At 36.9% G+C, this 21,326-nt stretch overlaps 1 protein-coding gene across 14 annotated transcripts in view; it reads right to left on the bottom strand.

Annotated features, from left to right (window-relative positions):
* Positions 1–21,326, bottom strand: part of LOC124399061 (AP-1 complex subunit sigma-2) — a 42,902-nt gene that overhangs the window by 6,042 nt on the left and 15,534 nt on the right. For 4 of the 14 annotated variants that reach the window (XM_046869735.1, XM_046869743.1, XM_046869744.1 and 1 more), the window contains exons 3-4: positions 21,078–21,186; positions 20,846–20,983 (exon numbers count right to left, since the gene is read on the bottom strand). In XM_046869735.1, coding sequence (XP_046725691.1) covers positions 20,846–20,983; positions 21,078–21,186 — 247 coding nt within the window. The other 10 variants (XM_046869737.1, XM_046869736.1, XM_046869739.1 and 7 more) reach the window with 10 other exon arrangements.

The following is a 21,326-nucleotide window of genomic DNA, read 5'->3' as shown; positions in this document are numbered from 1 at the left end:
CCTTTCATAACCGTTTCCAATATTAAATTATTAAAGAAATATGTAAATAATCATTCCTTTATTGGTCTACGACAAAACTATGACATTTTAGACAAAACTGTTACAAGGCTTTCTGCATTCTTTAGATACAAAAATCAGATTACGTTTTGGAATCGTTTGCTAACATCTTCTATTCCTGGTGCAAATAATCATATATAAGAATCATATACAGAGTAAAATAGCCATTTTATTCAGTCAACCTTACACAAAATTCACATGGCTCATACTACAACTAATAATCTAGTGAGGCCTCAGTTTACATTAAGGTTTGTTCTTTGTGTGGTGTAGAACAAAACCCCTTATATAATAATAATAATAATAATATTTGTATAAAAGAGATAAAAGAATACATTGGAACCGTGCGTTAGTTGAATTTAAAACGCTAAACAATTGTGTTTTTATAATGCAAGTGTAAGTGAAAAAGTAAAAGTATTACCTCAGGTGCTTAAAAAAATATTACTCTATAACTACAAAGCTGTAACAGTGTGTGTGTGTGTGTGTGTGTGTGTGTGTGTGTGTGTGTGTGTGTGTGTGGTGTCGTGCCACTAAGCTCAAATATTCGTGATCAGGCATAAGTGTTTCAAAACTGCATCCTTTAACTGAACAGGTCGGTACTAAAGTTCACATTTATACAACATGAAAATACTTTGGGTTGCCAGATTGAACAATTTTTAAAAACATGTCAGAGTTTGACACAAAGAAGAGACCTCAAACAGGAGAATGAACACCACCAGGGGGCGCTCTTAATGATTTACACAGGTACAGGTAGACGAGAGATGAACAGTCACGAGAGTGTGTGCATGAGAAAGAAAACAGAGAAAAGGAGTGTGGCTATGGGTGTATGGTGAATGTGCAATGAACACACACACACACACACACACACACACACACACACACACACACACACAAAAGGATGACGATGAGACTGGAGACCCAGAGATGCTTCGCTCTCATAGGACGGCGGTGGAACAGGAGGACCAGCAGGCACACCCTGCAAGGGGGAGGGGTTCAGCATGCATGACTGACAGCCACCAGCAGCCAATCAGTACACGGGCACGTTAAAGTATTCATGTCTCGGCTGAGGAGGAGAGATGCACAAACACACACACACACCCACACACACACACCCACCCCCACACACAAAAACACATCTGAAAACAGTGCAAGCACAAAGATAAACACTTCATACCTAAAGAAGAGAAGACAACATGCAAGCAGAATGAAAATATGTATACACACACACACACACACACACACACACACAAACACACACATGCACACACACTGCAAGAACACACCTTATTATCATTCAGATCATGAAATATTGATCAAACATATTAACATTTGAAGACACACACACACACACACACACACACACACACACACACACACACAAACACAGGCATCATTATACACGCCGTGTAATAATTCCACATAAACAGAATCTGCAGTGTGAGTCGTCTTTTACACCGGCAGCGTGTAAATGCCAATTACACCATTTCCACACGTCCCCACTTTAATTCGCCCAAATGCAAAAAACACGCTTCTGAGAGTTATACTTTCATTTCTTCATCTTCAGTAAGCGCTTTAGAATGAGTTTTAGGGTCGATTCCCGGACCGGGTGCGAGATGAGAACATGGTCTTGATGGGGACACGCACATACACACATATATACACACTCAGGGGTAAATCAGAGCAACCAATCCACAATCAGAGAACCTTGAGGAAACCTGCAATGATTAAAAAAAATAAAAAGAGACTGAAATGTTTTTAAATGAGATTAAATGCTGGAACACATGGACTGATGTGGACTCCGTGGTCAGATCTTATAATACAATAACTACTATATACGTGAGATGATTCTTTCATTCAGGTTTTCCTGCTATATAGAAAAAAAGTTGGTGAACACCTGACCATAAGATTCATATGTGCTTTATGAACATCACATTCCGTCCCCATTTCCTGGTTTAAAAAAAAAACCTCCACTCTTCTGGGAAGATGTTTCGATTTTGTGGAGATTTTTGGAGATCTCATCCATCCACAAGGGTGATGATAAAGGCAGGTAGGTGAGGTAAAGTGAGGAGGCCTGGGGTGCAGTCAAGATCCACATTTCATCCAGATCCATAGCAGGAGATCTTCCACACACACTTATGTAAAGCAGATCTTCATGGAGCTGGCTTTGTGCACAGGATCATTGTCATGCTGGAACAGGTTTGGATCTTCTAGTTCAAATGGTTGGAAGATTTCATGCTCCAGTATCCAAAGACGTCTTATACAATTGTGTGCCTTTAAATTAGTGGAAAAAATACATTTCTTTTGGTGCACAGGAGATAAAATTCTTAGATGTTTAGACACTGAAGAAGACAGAACAAAGTATCCAGAGTGGGCTGAGGAGGTTTTCCTCAATTCGGACCCCTACCGGTGCTAAACAGCCTCTAGAGGTACAACTTGCTCACTCAAACACAATATATACATATATGTGTATACTAGGGATGGTAATATTAAATGATTTGCATAAGTTAAAGATCAATATTTTCTATGTCGATCGACTAAACCGTTTCTCGAGCGCGTTCTCTCAGCACCGCTGCTGCTATGATGCATCGCAACACTGCAGGCGTGTCCTGAGAGTCACACAGAATACAGATTAACATGGCAGAGGTAGAGCTGTAACTTCCTGAATACAGGGCAGGAGAAGAACATCTGGTTTTATTTGATGGTTCTTTTTTTTTTTTAACTATAATGTTGTGAAAGGGGCCATGCGTTAGAGGTCAGAAGGCATTTGAGAAAATTGATCATTTGCTGCCTGTATTTCTGGACCAAAGACAAAACTATCAATACTGTATTTCATTAAAGAGCGTCATATTTATTCCATTACATCGAATCAATGCATCGGAATGGTGGTGAATCGTATTGCAACGCATCAGTAGCTGATTCATGTGTGTCTTTAATGCATCGTTGGCTATGCATCCAGATGCAAATCACATCAGTCTCAGTTATGGAGATGCACATCCCTAATATATATATATGTAGTATAATACAAGGGTGATAAACTTCTCAGGGACACACACACTGTGTATTGAGTAAATGTAGGACTCTAAAGGAGGAATTTCTAGCTAAACATGAATCATGTACCATATTCACCTGAGCTCCTTAATTCTGGAACAGACCAGAAGCCTCGGATGAAGTGTTTGGACCCTTAACTCCTACAGAGTGGACATTTTTAAACAAAAATAAATAAATCAGCATTTTGCAAGATTCTGTAATATTTCACAATACAGCTCCAGGTGGAAAGCGTGCATGTGTGTGTGTGTGTGTGTGTGTGTGCCAAATTTATACTATAAATAGACAAAAATTTGTACCAAAAGATTAATATGTGAACATCCCATTCCACATCTATTCCCCATTTGCTGTTATAATAACCTCTACACTTCAGGGAAGATGTTCCAGTAGATTTTGTGGAGAGATTAGTGGAGATTCATTCAGCCACAAGGAAGTTAGTGAAGTTAGGTACAGAGCCAGCGTGAAAAATTCATCCAGGTTCAATAGAGTTGAGGTCAGAGCTCTGTAGCAGGGGATCTTCAATTCCAAACCACGTAAAGCAAATCTTCATGAATGCAGGAACAGGTTTAGGTCTCCTAGTTCAAATGTATGGAAAATTTCATCCTATACAACTGCGTGCCTCCAACATTGTTGTAACAGTTTGGGGAGGAACCTCATATGACTAGGAAAGTCAGGTATCTAAATACTTTTGTCCAGAAAGTGAAGATAGATATAAGAAAATGTTTTTCACACAAACCAAGCTCAAATATTGTAAAGAACAAGTTTATAGACTGATTCTCAGGGTCTCTCTCTCTCTTGTGCACACACACACACACACACACACACACACACACACACACACACACACACACACACACACACGACTTATCTCTAGAAATGCACTGACCAGACCTTTGCTTCTGTTTTCAAACCCTAGTATCCGTGTATCGCCTTCTTATCGAAGACTAATTAAAGAGGGTTTTCAGATTAATTCCCACAGGAATGTCTCATAGGCCCAATTTTAATTAGGCTGTGAACAAAGCTACATACTGAACTTTTCTCCTGCTGTGTGTGTGTGTGTGTGTGTGTGTGTGTGTGTGTGTGTGTGTGTGTGTGTGTGTGTGTGAATATTTCTCTGGAATCTTCTTTCAAGTTGCTGACAGACTGAATGCTGTGCACTGAGGTGATTTTAATTACGATATTAAAAAGAAAAAACTTTTTTTTCTCCCCTGATGAAACGAGCTAATTACAACCTCGAGAGAAAGTGACTTGTAGACCCGAGTGTAAAATATTAAAAGGAAAACCTCGAGTGCTTGTTTGACTTTAGGAGGAGAAGAATTGAGAAGAAGAATTTTCGAGAAGATCATGTGCTTACTGAAAACACTTTCATAAGTGAAATCTAAAGAAAGACAGAATACGGTACAGACAGACATGCACTCGAAAGCAAAATGACTGTTCGAAACAAAATGAAGAAGAAACAGAAATAGAGAGAGAGAGAGAGAGAGAGAGAGAGAGAGAGAGAGAGAGAGAGAGAAGGACAGAAAGAAGGGACAGGAAAAGAAAGGGACAGAAAAAGAGACACAGAGAAGAGGGCAAGAGAGAAAGGGACAGAGAAAGGGGATAGAAAGAAAAAGACAGAATGATAGAGATAGATAGAGAGAGAGAGAGAGAGAGAGAGAGAGAGAGAGAGAAAGAAAGAAAGAAAGTTACAGAGAAAGTGAAGGAATAGAGCGAAAATGACAGAGAAAAGGGGACACAGAGAAATAGACAGAGAACCAGCAGAAAGAGAGGAAAAGAGAGAAAGAAACAAAGAAGGGAAAAGAGATGAAAAAGAGAAAGAGACAGAGAAAAAGGGGACAAAGACAGTGAGGGAATAGAGTGAAATTGACAGAGAAAGGAGACAGGGAAAGAAGCAGGGAAGAAAGTGAAGGGGACAAAGAAAGAAAGGGATGGGGAAAGAGGGAACTGAAGGAAAGGGGCAGAGAGAGAGAGATTTAGAAAACGGGAAAGAGGGGGAGAGAGAGAGCGAGAGAGAGAGAGAGAGGGGGGGACGGACATGGTGTTGTGCTGTAAATGAAGTGTAAAGGTAATGAATGTGGAGATAATCAGTGATTTGATGGCTCTTGCTGAAGGCCATCTGAAGCCTCATTAGGCTCAAATAACAGCAGCAGAGACACACAGCTACTGAACTGTCCCTCTGCTGACGTCACAGAGGAAACACAAACACCAGGAACAACCTCAGAACAAAATAATAATAATAATAATAATAATATACAGGTATTTTGTATTTTACACATTGCAAATATTAAATGTGCAGCTCCATGTGCTTTACAGTGTAAAGGCGAAATATTAACAAAAAAGACAAAAACAAACAAAAAAAAAAACAGAAAGAGTAAAAGACAGAGAGAGACAGAGACAGTCAGTGAGATGTAGAATTTAGAGAACCATAAAGGGAAAGAGAGAAAGAAAGAAAGAAAGCACAAGAACAAGACAAGAAACAAGACAAATGTGAGAAAAACAGACAAAGAAAGACAGAAACATAAAAGAAGATAAAAGGAGCAAAAACAAAAGTGCAGCAAATTAAAACTGAACCAAAACAATCAAAATGAATTTAATGCAAAATAAAAAGAGAGCAAAAGAAAAAGTATAATAAATAAAATTATATAAAAGTCAATGAGAAATTCAAAGGGAGTAAAAATAAAAGTACTTTTTACCTAAAAATTTAATAATAAATAAATAAATATATAAAATATTATATATATATATATATATATATATATATATATATTTATATATTTATATATATATATATATATATATATATATATATATATAATATTTATTTATTTATTTATTTATATATATATATATATATATATATATATATATTTATTTATTTATATATATATATATATATATATATATATATATATATATATATATATATATATATATATATATATATATATATTTATATATATATATATATATATATATATATATATATATATATATATATATATATATATATATAATATTTATTTATTTATTTATATATATATATATATATATATATATATATATATATATATATATATATATATATATATATATATATATAATATTTTATATATTTATTTATTTATTATTAAATTTTTAGGTAAAAAGTACTTTTTATTTTACTCCTTTTGAATTTCTCATTGACTTTTATATAATTTTATTTATTATACTTTTTCTCTTTTGCTCTCTTTTATTTTGCATTAAATTCATTTTGATTGTTTTGGTTCAGTTTTAATTTGCTGCACTTTTGTTTTTTGCTCCTTTTATCTTCTTTTATGTTTCTGTCTTTCTTTGTCTGTTTTTCTCACATTTGTCTTGTTTCTTGTCTTGTTCTTGTGCTTTCTTTCTTTCTTTGAATGTAATAATATCAATATGAAAAAATTATATATATATATATATATAATTTTTTCATATTGATATTATTACATTCATTTCCACACTGATGCTGTAATGTTCCAGCCAGGTTAGTTGAGTAATGAAGCGTCCAGTATCAGAGAACCCCACAGCAAACACAATCACCATGCTGTCCGACCGCACAGCAGCTGTGAGAGGAGGAGGAGGCAATACACCCATCTACAGAACATTCCAGAAGATTTATTACACACCTGCCAGCTTCTATGTTAACTGACGTTCTTCTTTGACTCTAAACTCTCAGTAAGGCTGTATCAGGGCTGCACTCTCGTCCTGTCACAGCGATGCTCCTGCAGTCGGAATCGTACGTGGCTGCTCTTCATGCGTTCACTCTCTGAACATGTCATGCCAGTGGACCGAATCAAGCAACTTGGGTAGTTACCGATAAGCATGAAGGGGTTTGGACTGATTCCCCTTTATAAGATCTCATCGTTGGCCAAACCACCCCAGTCATCAGTCTGGCTCTATGAACACAAAATTCCAGCCATTCAGAGGTATGATCTCACAAAATACAGCCAATCAGAAAGCTGATATTACTCAGCATCAAGTAAAGTGTGTTGGGGAAAATTCCATGTGTGCGTTTGAGCAAAAAATAAAAAAAATATATAATACTCCATTATACACCATTATACACTATTATACTCCATTATACTCCATTATACACCATTAGACTCCATCATACTACCATTATACTACTATAATACACCATTAGACTCCATCATACTACCATTATACTACTATAATACACCATTAGACTCCATCATACTACCATTATACTACTATAATACACCATTAGACTCCATCATACTACCATTATACACCATTAGACTCCATCATACTACCATTATACTACTATAATACACCATTAGACTCCATCATACTACCATTATACACCATTAGACTCCATCATACTACCATTATACTACTATAATACACCATTAGACTCCATCATACTACCATTATACACCATTAGACTCCATCATACTCCATTATACTACTATAATACACCATTATACTCCATTATACTACTATAATACACCATTATACTCTATCATACTACCATTATACTACTATAATACACCATTAGACTCCATCATACTACCATTATACACCATTAGACTCCATTATACTCCATTATACTACTATAATACTCCATTATACTCCATTATACTCCATTATACTACTATAATACACCATTATACTCCATCATACTACCATTATACACCATTATACACTATTATACTCCATTATACTCCATTATACTACTGTAATACACCATTATACTCCATCATACTACCATTATACTACTATAATACACCATTAGACTCCATCATACTACCATTATACACCATTAGACTCCATTATACTCCATTATACTACTATAATACACCATTATACTCCATTATACTACTATAATACACCATTATACTCCATTATACTCCATTATACTACTATAATACACCATTATACTCCATTATACTACTATAATACCATTATACTCCATCATACTACCATTATACTACTATAATACACCATTAGACTCCATCATACTACCATTATACACCATTAGACTCCATTATACTCCATTATACTACTATAATACTCCATTATACTCCATTATACTCCATTATACTACTATAATACACCATTATACTCCATTATACTCCATTATACTTCTATAATACACCATTACACTCCATCATACTACCATTATACACCATTAGACTCCATTATACTCCATTATACTACTATAATACACCATTAGACTCCATTAGACTCCATTATACTACTATAATACACCATTAGACTCCATTATACTCCATTATACTACTATAATACTCCATTATACTCCATTATACTCCATTATACTACTATAATACTCCATTATACTCCATTATACTACTATAATACACCATTATACTCCATTATACTCCATTATTCTACTATAATACTCCATTATACTCCATTATACTACTATAATACACCATTATACTCCATTATACTACTATAATACACCATTATACTCCATTATACTCCATTATACTACTATAATACTCCATTATACTCCATTATACTCCATTATACTACTATAATACTCCATTATACTCCATTATACTCCATTATACTACTATAATACACCATTATACTCCATTATACTACTATAATACACCATTATACTCCATTATACTCCATTATACTACTGTAATACACCATTATACTCCATCATACTACCATTATACTACTATAATACCATTAGACTCCATCATACTACCATTATACACCATTAGACTCCATTATACTCCATTATACTACTATAATACACCATTATACTCCATTATACTACTATAATACCATTATACTCCATTATACTCCATTATACTACTATAATACACCATTATACTCCATTATACTACTAAAATACACCATTATACTCCATCATACTACCATTATACTACTATAATACACCATTAGACTCCATCATACTACCATTATACACCATTAGACTCCATTATACTCCATTATACTACTATAATACTCCATTATACTCCATTATACTCCATTATACTACTATAATACCATTATACTCCATTATACTCCATTATACTTCTATAATACACCATTACACTCCATCATACTACCATTATACACCATTAGACTCCATTATACTCCATTATACTACTATAATACACCATTAGACTCCATTAGACTCCATTATACTACTATAATACACCATTAGACTCCATTATACTCCATTATACTACTATAATACTCCATTATACTCCATTATACTCCATTATACTACTATAATACTCCATTATACTCCATTATACTACTATAATACACCATTATACTCCATTATACTCCATTATTCTACTATAATACTCCATTATACTCCATTATACTACTATAATACACCATTATACTCCATTATACTACTATAATACACCATTATACTCCATTATACTCCATTATACTACTATAATACTCCATTATACTCCATTATACTCCATTATACTACTATAATACACCATTATACTCCATTATACTCCATTATACTACTATAATACACCATTATACTCCATTATACTACTATAATACACCATTATACTCCATTATACTCCATTATACTACTATAATACACCATTATACTCCATCATACTACCATTATACACAATTAGACTCCATTATACTACTATAATACACCATTATACTCCATTATACTACTATAATAAACCATTATACTTCATTATACTACTATAATACACCATTATACTTCATTATACTCCATTATACTACTATAATACACCATTAGACTCCATCATACTACCATTATACACCATTAGACTCCATTATACTCCATTATACTACTATAATACACCATTATACTCCATTATACTCCATTATACTACTATAATACCATTATACTCCATTATACTCCATTATACTACTATAATACACCATTATACTCCATCATACTACCATTATACACCATTAGACTCCATTATACTCCATTATACTACTATAATACACCATTATACTCCATTATACTCCATTATACTACTATAATACACCATTATACTCCATTATACTCCATTATACTACTATAATACACTATTATACTCCATTATACTATTATACTATTATCCAGTATACCATTATACTTTAAAACACCACTATCATCCATTATACTACTTTAACGCCATGTCCATCCTGTACATTATATAAACTTATGCTCTACTATTTCCTTTACTATATGACTGTACTGTTTAATAATATTAACCTATTGTACTACAATAAAGTCATTTACTCTGACACTGGTGTTCCACACTACTATACTTTTCTATTCTGTACTACTATACTAAACTACAATACTCCACCATTTAATTATTATCTACACTTTTATTTAAATATTACTCTACTATAGTACACTATACTTTACTAGTATACTGTATTACTGTACTATATACTATTGTTCTCTTGTATTACTCAGCATCCTAACTATTGCTGCACATAAAATAATGGAGTGATTGAGCCTCAAAATAGCAGCTCTTTATCAGGAAAAAGCTCCTTTTTAAATATTACTTTGTACTTTTCGTGTTGGAACAAACACGGCTTACTGTAGTGTAAAAACAAACTCCGAGCATTGACCTAAATTATATATGTTTGTTTAGCTACCCGTCTTAATACTACACCACAAGGGGGCGTAAATTATATGGATTTTGTTACGGATAAGGGCGTTCTTGTAACAATATGTAACACACGGCGTCATGCCATATCGCTTTTATACATTTTATAAGGTGACAAAATAACAGTAGACCTCAAAATCACAGACTAAGATAATGGTATTTCATGGAGTTTTATTAGTTTGAACCTTAATAGAGAATGTAACTATTGTAATATATTGTGTGTGTGTGTGTGTGTGTGTGTGTGTGTGTGTGTGTGTGTGTATTCGGGGGTTTTCCAAATTCCATATTCACTTGGTGAACATTGCACTGCCATGCTGCTTTGTTTAGTCCGAGACCCTACAGGTTTAACATCCAGGAGTTCGTAAAACGGTCGTTTTACACTTGTATGTGTACAAAGCTCTGCTCCAGAGCTCCGAAAGGCCTTGAGGCGAAACGTGTCCAGCCATGCTCATCTACACCCTGCCTCTTCGATCAAAACACAACTCAATTCATTAGAACAACATGGAACTGGTCTCAGGTGAGCAGACAAGGGCAATAGTCTACTAATCGTGCTACCAGAATTCAGCCCCCCCTCCCCGCCCCTTTCCCTGCCGTCCTGTCGAGCTGCAGGTTAGAATTAGCAATGTAAATGCCTGGGAGCTTCTAAGCATTCTATCCCCCTCCCATTTGGGTCATGGCTCAGTGTGTGGCTGCTGCACACAACACGGCTTTGTTTTCCTCCTCGGTCATTTTTCCCTCGAGCTCCTGTCACGACACATTCCTGAAATCAGGGTCATGTGACCTGCTGAATCGTATTGTGCCTGTGCCGGTGTTAGCCGAGGTCAAAGGCAGTCCACATCAGGCTTTTTTTCTTGTTTTGGAAATGATTCTATAGTCAACCAGCGATTTTGTATACAGATTATTATACAGAACCAGGATTATAATATTACCTAACACAAATGGATTCCAGAAATTCATGAAAAAATATTATGAACTACAGATAGTTTAGTGGTGCAACATATCATTAGGGGTGTTCTGTCTGTCTGTCTGTCTGTCTGTCTGTCTGTCTGTCTAATAAATTAATTATTATCACTCAATCCAGCATGTGGTCTGTTTTCTGAAATGTAGTTTTCTATTTATCCTGAATCAGGCAAAGATACGCTGTTTTTCTGGATGCTAGCACACATGCTAGCATACTAGCTCACAGAAAACTATGACAAAGAGATTTCTTGAAAATCTTCAAGGTGTACAGGAGCTTCCTAATTGGTGGATGTTAGTGTTAAGATGGTTTTCACACTGTTTCACACACATTCCTTTGTCTGCTCAGTGTCTATAGAATATTTACGATGTTAGTCTGTAAGGTAAACAGGGAGTCCTTATCTGGACTCACACATCGCCAGCTAGTATATCCTCTTGTCTAAAAAGGAAACAACTAGGTCAGGTTTCTTTTCTCTGTATGTGTATAAATACGTTCTGCTACCTGCAATAAAGAGAAGAAGAGGAAGAACATGCATTCTGTGTGCTGTGTATTTCTTCTTCCCTGATATCAGAAAGGTACCACGGGCATAGCAGGTCGTATGGAAAACCTCTCCAAGAATTAAGTTTCGTTTGGGCATGATAAAAATCTAACAGTTTTGGTGTCAGAAGTGGGATACTTTCAGCAATATTCAAAAAGGGAAATCACGCATCAAGGTAAGTTTTAAGATACTTCCTTGTTTGCGGGATTGTCCGTATGCCAGCCAATAGGGCTGCATATGTGTTCGTGTCTTGGTTATGCATTAATTGTTTAATGATAATTTCCTTTGGTGGGATGATTTCGTTGGTTTCCTCACCTTAGATGTAAGATGCAAGATTAGAAGACGTTTTTTACGGTCTGTCTAATATAGGCGATATTGTCTGAAGTATCCAAAAGAATCCACGATAATTTATATGCCCGAAAAAAATAGATAAATGAAAAATTAATTGTTTAAAAAAAAAAAAAAAAAAAAAAAAGAAGTGAGAGAAAAGTGAAAAGAACCTAAAGAAAAACAGACATTTTGAAAAGACTTTAAAATTTTTCAAAAGACTTCAATCTTGTTTTGGCTTTATAGTCTATTTTTTTCTCCTAACTTACAAAATTTGTGATTCAATTGGAGAGACTGGATTACTTTTTTTGTTTGAAGACTGCGATCCCCCTGGTGCCTAGCGCAGCTGTATTGTCTAAGTGTTATGTGTTGTGTGTATCGTCTGTATGTTAAGTGTTGTGTGTCTGTTCTTTGTTCTATGTAAAGAAGATGGGTCATGACATTTTTCACTTATTGCCGGAAGAAAGTCCCATAGATTTTATGTATGGGAATTGTGCCGTTTATTGAACTAATCCTTATTTAGACCATTTGGCATTATGGAGTGAAATTTATTACATCTAGATACATTTTCCTAGAGATTTAGATGCTGCTAGAGGTTTCTACTATGCTCCAGGTTAAGTTAACCCGTTATGCTCTGCACTGCAACAGGAAGTGGTGCATTCCAGCCTCAGCACAAAACTCAAGGAGGAGGTCCTAGGAAAAAGGGGAAGTTCATCTTTTAGGGAATAGATAGATTTCCAATTTCATGTCCTGTAACTCACCTTTTGCCTGTAGTGACACCGACTGGTACTAATTTTTATCATAGCTTTACAATAATTCCAAATTCGCCTTTAAACCTTTTAGGAAGAGATATGATGCACAAAATGGGAATAGAAATTCTGTTTTTTGAAACCAATGTTTCACTGTCTTTTTCTTCTGTCCTCATGCTCTCAACCGAGCCACAGCCACATCCGGAAGATTTTTTCCAAGGTAGTACAGAGGTCCTGCCTGATGAACCGAATTTAGGTAAAGTTAACCCTAAATTATGGGCCTCTCACAAAGATGAGGCAGGTTTAATCCAGGTAAAACCGTATCTTGCACTCATAAAAACACACCATCCGATTTTTGTTAAACAATATCCATTGTCGAAAGAGAAGAATGTTGGCATTGCTCCAGTTATTGACAATTTATTGTCACAAGGTGTTTTGATCGAGACACATTCACCTTATAACACACCGATTAATCCCGTCTTGAAGGCAGATAAAAAATGCTGGAGGCTCACACAAGATTTACGTGAGATTAATAAATTAGTTATTCCGTTAGCTCCTTTGGGACCCGATGTAGCTACCATTGTTAACTCTATACCAGCGACTCACAGATTTTTTTACTGTGATTGATCTTTGTTCTGCTTTTTTCTGTGTCCCTTTGGCCTCAGAGACGCACACGCTTTTCGCATTTACCTATAGGGGACGTCAATTCACCTGTACCCGTCTTCCTCAGGGTTTTGTTGACTCACCAGCCGTATTCTCCGCTGTAGTGCACAGAACTTTGGCTGATATACACCTTCCAGAAACAACCTGCATTCTTCAATACGCAGATGACATCCTTGTCACAGGACTGACTGAGCAGGACTGCCACAAAGCATCAGTGATTGTCTGCAATGTCCTGGCTCAGGCTGGATTTAAAGCTTCACACCAGAAACTACAGTGGGTGAAGAGAAAGGTCTCATATCTGGGCCATGTGATCTCAGAAGGCCAAAGTAAGATATCGCAGGACCGAGTGCAGCTTGTGACTAGGTTTTCAAGACCTCAGACTGTAAAACAGATGCAGAGCTTCTTGGGACTAGTGAACTGCTGCCGAGCATGGATCCCTGACTGCACACAGCATGATAAAGTTTTGCGTAGTGCTATTGATCACAAAGCTCCTCCATCACATCTTATTCTGTGGACTCATGAGATGACTGACAGTTTTGCTGCCCTCAAGAATGCTATACAGTCTGCCCCAGTTCTAGGTCTTTCGAATTATACTAAACCTTTTCACCTATATCTGCACGAATGTGGTGGTACGACTGCGGGGATCCTAGCCCAGGAACACGGTGACAGATATCGCCCTGTTGCATATCTTTCCAAATCTTTAGACAATATAGCACAAGGGTTGCCCTCGTGCTTGCGTGCAGTGGCTGCTGCGGCTCTGATGGTCCGGGATGCTGAGAAAACGGTGCTGTCACATCCTTTGATACTGTACACCTCACATCAGGTAACAGCTATTTTACACAACATATGACAGCACAACGTAGATCGGGTTATGAGACCACGCTCTTGGCAACGGAAATCTTAACTATTAAGCCTCTTCTCAGCCGCATTCAGCTGTAGTAGCTCTGCGTGATCTGCTACACGATATTGACGTAGATGGTTTTGACGACACACATGATTGCCTTAAACACATTGAACAAGAGACCTCTTGTAGGCCCGATCTTTTAGATACGGCCCTGGAAGAGGGGGATTGTCTATATGTAGATGTTCATGTTCAAAACCTTCTGATGATGTGTATTTATGTGGATATGCGGTTGTAAGATTACCTGATATAATAGTTAAAGCTAAATCATTACCATACACATCAGCATAAGCTGCAGAGTTGGTCGCACTCACAAGAGCATGTCAGTTGTCTGAAGGTAAAGTAGTGACTATATACACTGATTCTAAGTATGCTTATGGTGTTGTGCATGATTTTGCCGAAACATGGAAGCAAAGAGACTTTAAAACAGCTGATGGAAAGCCCATAGCACATTTTAATCTCATAGGCGACTTTTTAAAAGCTGTTCAACTCCCTGCCAAAGTGGCCATAGTTACACATATGCCACCTGTAGGAAATTTGAGATACCTGTTGGTTATAGTTGACAGATTCAGTAAGTGGCCTGAAGCATTTGCATGTGCGACAGAGAACGCTAAAACGGTTGTCAAAAATTTTAACAAAAGAGATCATCTCTAGGTTTGGTATTCCTAGTGTGATTGAAAGTGATAACGGCACACCTTTTTGCTTCGAAGGTTACACAACTTTTGGCTATAAGCTTAGCAATTGATTGTTATTTTAATATTCCCTATCACCCACAGTCAGCTGGAGTGGTAGAGAGAACAAACAGAACCATTAAGGAACGTATTACTAAAGCCTGCATTGAAACAGGCCGAAATTAGACTGTTGTTCTCCCGGTAGTACTCACAGAAATGAGAATGACCCTATCTTTAACAAAACTAACCTTTAAAAGTTTTATGTTCTAACCTTTCTTGACCCCATGGGTTAGGGGATGCACTGGCATTTCTTCTTTAGGTAACCTGGAAGTGATGGTGGACGACTACATTTCTGCCCTGGTTGAGAAAATGAATTCTATCAGTGCTGATGTCTCACTAACTCTTCCTCTGCCTACAGATAAGCCAACACACCCTTTTGTGCCTAATCAGCAGGTCCTGATAAGAAGTCCGAAGCCTACCAAGGTCGTTGAGCCGAAGTATCTGGGTCCAGCGAATGTTCTAGCTGTAACCAGAACTGGAGTTCTGACTGATTATCAGCCACAGTGGATACACGCAAGCAGGATCAAAACAGCGCCTACTTATTCTATGCACTAATTGGTCTGTTGGCCTAAGAAGCCTACCTAAGTGAGTATTCAGGGCTGAAACAATTGAGAGCCCACGGAAAGATCCTTTCTTTATAGTAGAAAGGGGGCCACCTCCGGGGTGAAGATCTGACTCACTTGACTGTTTAGTTTAGCTTACCCTGATACCTGCTCTAGGTCTAAATTCTATAACTATATGTGCATAGTTGTAACTAGACAGTGAGAAGAAACTGTTATGTATACCTTATAATACTGCTAATAGACATATTGAACAAGCACTGAGAAACAAATGTCTCATGATGTCTTGGAAAACGTGAAACAACTGCTGAACAAAGTTTTTTTGAGAAGATTAAGAGTTTGTTTACGAGTGTTGAACACTATTTTGTTTTCTGTATGTTTTTGTTTGTCTTTATCTTTTCATTTGCAGTTTGTGTCACCGGTTCTGTTCCCCGGGTGAAACAACCTATGTTTTGGTGTGTGATGCTAAATCATAAATGATTTAAAGTGGCCATTGTTAGTGTTAAGATGGTTTTCACACTGTTTCACACACATTCCTTTGTCTGCTCAGTGTCTATAGAATATTTACGATGTTAGTCTGTAAGGTAAACAGGGAGTCCTTATCTGGACTCACACATCGCCAGCTAGTATATCCTCTTGTCTAAACAGGAAACAACTAGGTCAGGTTTCTTTTCTCTGTATGTGTATAAATACGTTCTGCTACCTGCAATAAAGAGAAGAAGAGGAAGAACATGCATTCTGTGTGCTGTGTATTTCTTCTTCCCTGATATCAGAAAGGTACCACGGGCATAGCAGGTCGTATGGAAAACTTCTCCAAGAATTAAGTTTCGTTTGGGCATGATAAAAATCTAACAGTGGACTAATTGATTACCATAAACCTGGTGCTAAAAACAAAAAACAATTCTATATATTTCAACATTACCATTTGGTAGCTGTAGATGAAGGCGTGTATTGTTTTATTCCTTGTATCTAATTGCACGGTGTTAAAGGATCTAACAGTGAACAGGTCTAGAGGTGGGAAGTAATGAAGTACAAATACTTCGTTACTGTACTTAAGCAGATTTTTCTGGCATCAGTTCTTTACTTCGCTATTTATTTTTTAGACAACTTTTTACTTTCACTCATTACATGTTTTACACAAATGTCTGTACTTCCACTTCTGATGTAAACATGACTTGAGAACAGAGACATTCCTGATCACATGATTATCATAATCTTCTCTCTGCTTGTGTTCTATATGGTGGATGTTCTGCCTGGATACATTCATTAGGTAACAACATTAGAAGTTTTTTTGTATTAATATATTAATATGATGTGAGGTCCAGGACAAGCGTGACACTAAAACAGATAGTAGTAATGGTTACTTTTTTACTTAAGTACGTGTCAGAGCCCAAACTTCTTTACTTTAACTTGAGGAACTTAAAAAAAAAAAAAAAAAAAAAGGCAGAACTTTAACTTTTACCAGAGTCTTTTAGAACATGAGTATCTGCACTTCTGCACTGGGCAGGTCTTCATGGAGGTCAGCCATCCTATCCATTGTGCTTAAACTGATTTAACACACCTGCCTCGGTCCATTCTGACGTGAGGATGAGATTCAGAAGGAAGTCCCCCGAATCAGCCTGTTGTATCACAGTTACGATTTTGCAACTCGAAAATTGCTGCAGCATTCAGCTGGAGAACGGTACAGGCATGATCACTTCAGAATGGACCCCAGAATATATCATCCTGTTGTATATATTGTTATATCATCCTGGTCTTGAGCGCTGAAGGAGGGCAGATCTCCAGGAACAAAGCGCAAACCTATGATCTATATTAGTTCTTCAGTATAAGCCTCGGGGGAGACGCCTCATGGCAGCAACAGAAAAAAAACCCCTCCCCGAACAAATCCCAACACAAACTGGTGCAAATTTGACTCGCTTGGAATTCATGCTAAAAATTAAAAAAGAAAAAGTAGTTCCGGCTGTAAATCTAATCACGGGATTTTATTAATACTCTCACAGTTATATATGGTATCATTTCTATAAGGAAAGCTCTGGTTACTAATCAGAAGATCAGGGGTTTAAGCCTAGTTATTGCCAATTTGACACTTTTGGGGCCCTTGTGCATGGCCCTTAACAACAGGTTAAGAGCTGCTGGGACCCCAGGTTCCTAACATTGCTTTGATATGAGAAGAAATTTACTATGCTTATATTATATCCATACCCATTTCTTTCTGTCTCATTTTACTGCCTGTTGTTTATCTTTATTTTTAGTTCTATATTCTATTTTATATGCTACTTTCCTTTTCTTGTGAGTTTTTATCTGTCCAATTGATGGTTCAGCACACACAATGCGTGTATGATTCCTTACTACTCATCCCGAACTGCAGTGTTACTTCTGGCACATGGCCTCCTCCCCCTTGCTTCTACTTGCTATATTGCTCGACTAGCAGGAAGCTCTGATCTACAGCAGAGGAAAACTACAGTCCTAATCGATAATCAATTCAAATACCTGGTAAGAAGCGGATCTGAAAGTCGAGTTTCTGCAAATCAGAGAAAAGAGAAACGAGAGAGGCGTGAAACAGAAGGGAAAGAACAGGGGGAAAAAAAGCTCACGTCAAGTGGAATCAAAAAGTACAAAGTGCTCGGATGCTGAACAAAGGCCGGTGACAACAGACGAGAAACAAAGCAGAGCATAATGAAGAGGAGAGGAGAAAAAAATGGAGAGGGAAAGAAAGCTAGCCAGCGACTGCCTCTGAAATGTCGGCGGTAATTACTGCGCCGAGATAAAGAGCAGCTGCGGCGTGCCAGGCTTCTCCTGCAGATGCGAACGCAGCCTCCACAATCGTATCTATTCCTGTCATCGGCATGCACGCTTAATCAAAGGCCATCGCGGCGGCCAGCCTGCGGAGTAATAAGTGCCATTTTACTCAGTGCTGTGATTTATTCCAGCACGGTACAGGCTTTATGAGCTGCTCGGTGAAGGCCTGGTGGTCGTACCTGGAGCTCTGAGCCCTGAAGGATTGTCTCTGTTTTTCATCTGTATAACACAGTTTCTAGGATGAGAGCATTATAAGGACATTTCCAGGTAGGAGAGGGAATCAGGAGACCAGTTGTCACATACGGAAAACTTGAAAGTATTTACAATCTTTTAACAATAATCACATTAGTACACCTGAAATACTAGTAAATAAATCACAGAAATATAATAATAATAAAAACATTTGCATTTTGCCATTTATTTTATCCATTATTTGAAAAAGGGTGTTTTTGGCCACAGTTTAATTATTTACAGTTGACAATAATTTAACATAATTGTTACAATGTATAAAATACATATATTTTGGATTAGTATATATAAATATATATATAAATATATGGACAAAAGTTTGAAGACATCTGACCATAAGATTCATATACACTTTTTGAACATCCCATTCCACATTTAGGCCCCAGCTGGCTTTGTGCACAGGTGCATTGTCATGCTGGATCAGGTTTGGGTCTTCTAGTTCAAGTGAAGGAAAAGTTTTATGCTAGTGCATCTTATATAAGTGTGTGCCTTCAGGTTTGTGGTAACAGTTTGAAGAAGATCCACATATAGCTGGAAAAGACAGGTGTCCCAATACTCTTGTCCATATGGTATATATTGTATAATGATAACACAGGAAATTACACGTTACCATGGCGTGAAAAAGTGGGTGATAAATTGACAGTAAATAATTTTAGATATAGAATAGTCTTTCACTTTCTTCAATATTTTGAATATTCGATTCATTCAATTGAATATTTCGCTTTTGTGAGGGAATAAAAGTGTGCTGTTTGTGAGAATGGTCACGAAATGCAAAATTTGTATTTAAAAAAGTTAAATCTGGGTTAATACTGAACAACAAAAACAACAACAAAAAAAACATGACTAGAGATTTTTCACATTATTGCATCAGAATATGCCAATCATGTTCTAATATGCAAATGCGTGTATATGACATCACAGTTTTCCCAGGGAAAAGCCACATTTCCTGATATGTTATTGCCATTTCCCTTATAAAATCACCTCAGAACTGACAAAAATAACCATCAACCTTTGCTCCAACAAGTGTATTTCTTTCACCGAATGTACTGAATCAGTTGTATATCAGTTAATTGTATTAGCATTCAGTTTGAGACATGGCTACAAATGTGTGTCTGTGTCCAAAACCATGACGAGTACACAGTGACTCAGCTCGTAAATCTCCAGCAGCTCCAAACCTGCTGGTTTGAGCACCGTAGATCTACAACCACGCAAATACAGTGTATGAGAGTGTATGTTTTTAAGAGTGAGTTTGATCTTGTGTGTGTTCGATAATTAAAGCTCCTCCAGGCATTTTCTTTTTCTGAGGAATCACCTTCACACCAGGCAAAACACCAACCAGGGCAAAAAAAAGAGTAAAAAGAATTGTTAAAAAAAATAACAAATAAATGCAGAAAGGCTTGTTGTTGGCAAATAGCAAATTAAATAATCGTCTGTCTGTCTGTCTGTCTGTCTATTTTTTTTAAATCATTTTCCATACAGCCAGTTATATTCATAGCACCCATACCTGTAAAAGCGTAAGATAATCCTAAAGCACATTTTCAGCACCAGTCTCTGAATTCAGCACTACCTGCTGAACCTGATTGACTCTAACCAAAAGTGTATCAGGTCAGCAGTGGTCCTGTGGTGTAATTTACCTCCTGCAGCAGGTCGGCCTGTTCGATCGCCTTCAAAACGTTCTTCTTGGACGTCTCTTGAGCTTCTCCCCCCAAAAGGAACTCGTCCAGGATGAAGTAGGCCTTCTCAAAGTTGAAGATAATGTCCAGCTCGCACACCTGCACAGAGAACCAGAGGAACACCGGCTTACATCGTTAGCTCCATTTTGCTTCATACATTTCCCAATGAATAAGACAGGAAACGGACACCTACGCTGCCGAAGTACTTATCCAGCAGCTCCACATAGCGGTGAATGATCTCCAGGGTGATCAGCTCATTGTCCTGGTCCTCGATGGCACAGCAGAAATACAAACTGGCATATCTGTGTAGAGCAAAGACGTACAGACAAAATGTTATGACTATAGGTCAAGAATCAATTGTTTCCGATTAATCAGCACTGATAGTTGATTGCCGGAACTAAAAATCCATACCGATAGTTTTTCCTGCTTCTGGTCTGCTGCC

Source organism: Silurus meridionalis, chromosome 16 (genome assembly GCF_014805685.1).
Source record: "Silurus meridionalis isolate SWU-2019-XX chromosome 16, ASM1480568v1, whole genome shotgun sequence".
Lineage (NCBI taxonomy): Eukaryota > Metazoa > Chordata > Actinopteri > Siluriformes > Siluridae > Silurus > Silurus meridionalis.
Note: the sequence above shows the minus strand (reverse complement) of the source record. Positions and strands in the feature narration are given on the sequence as shown.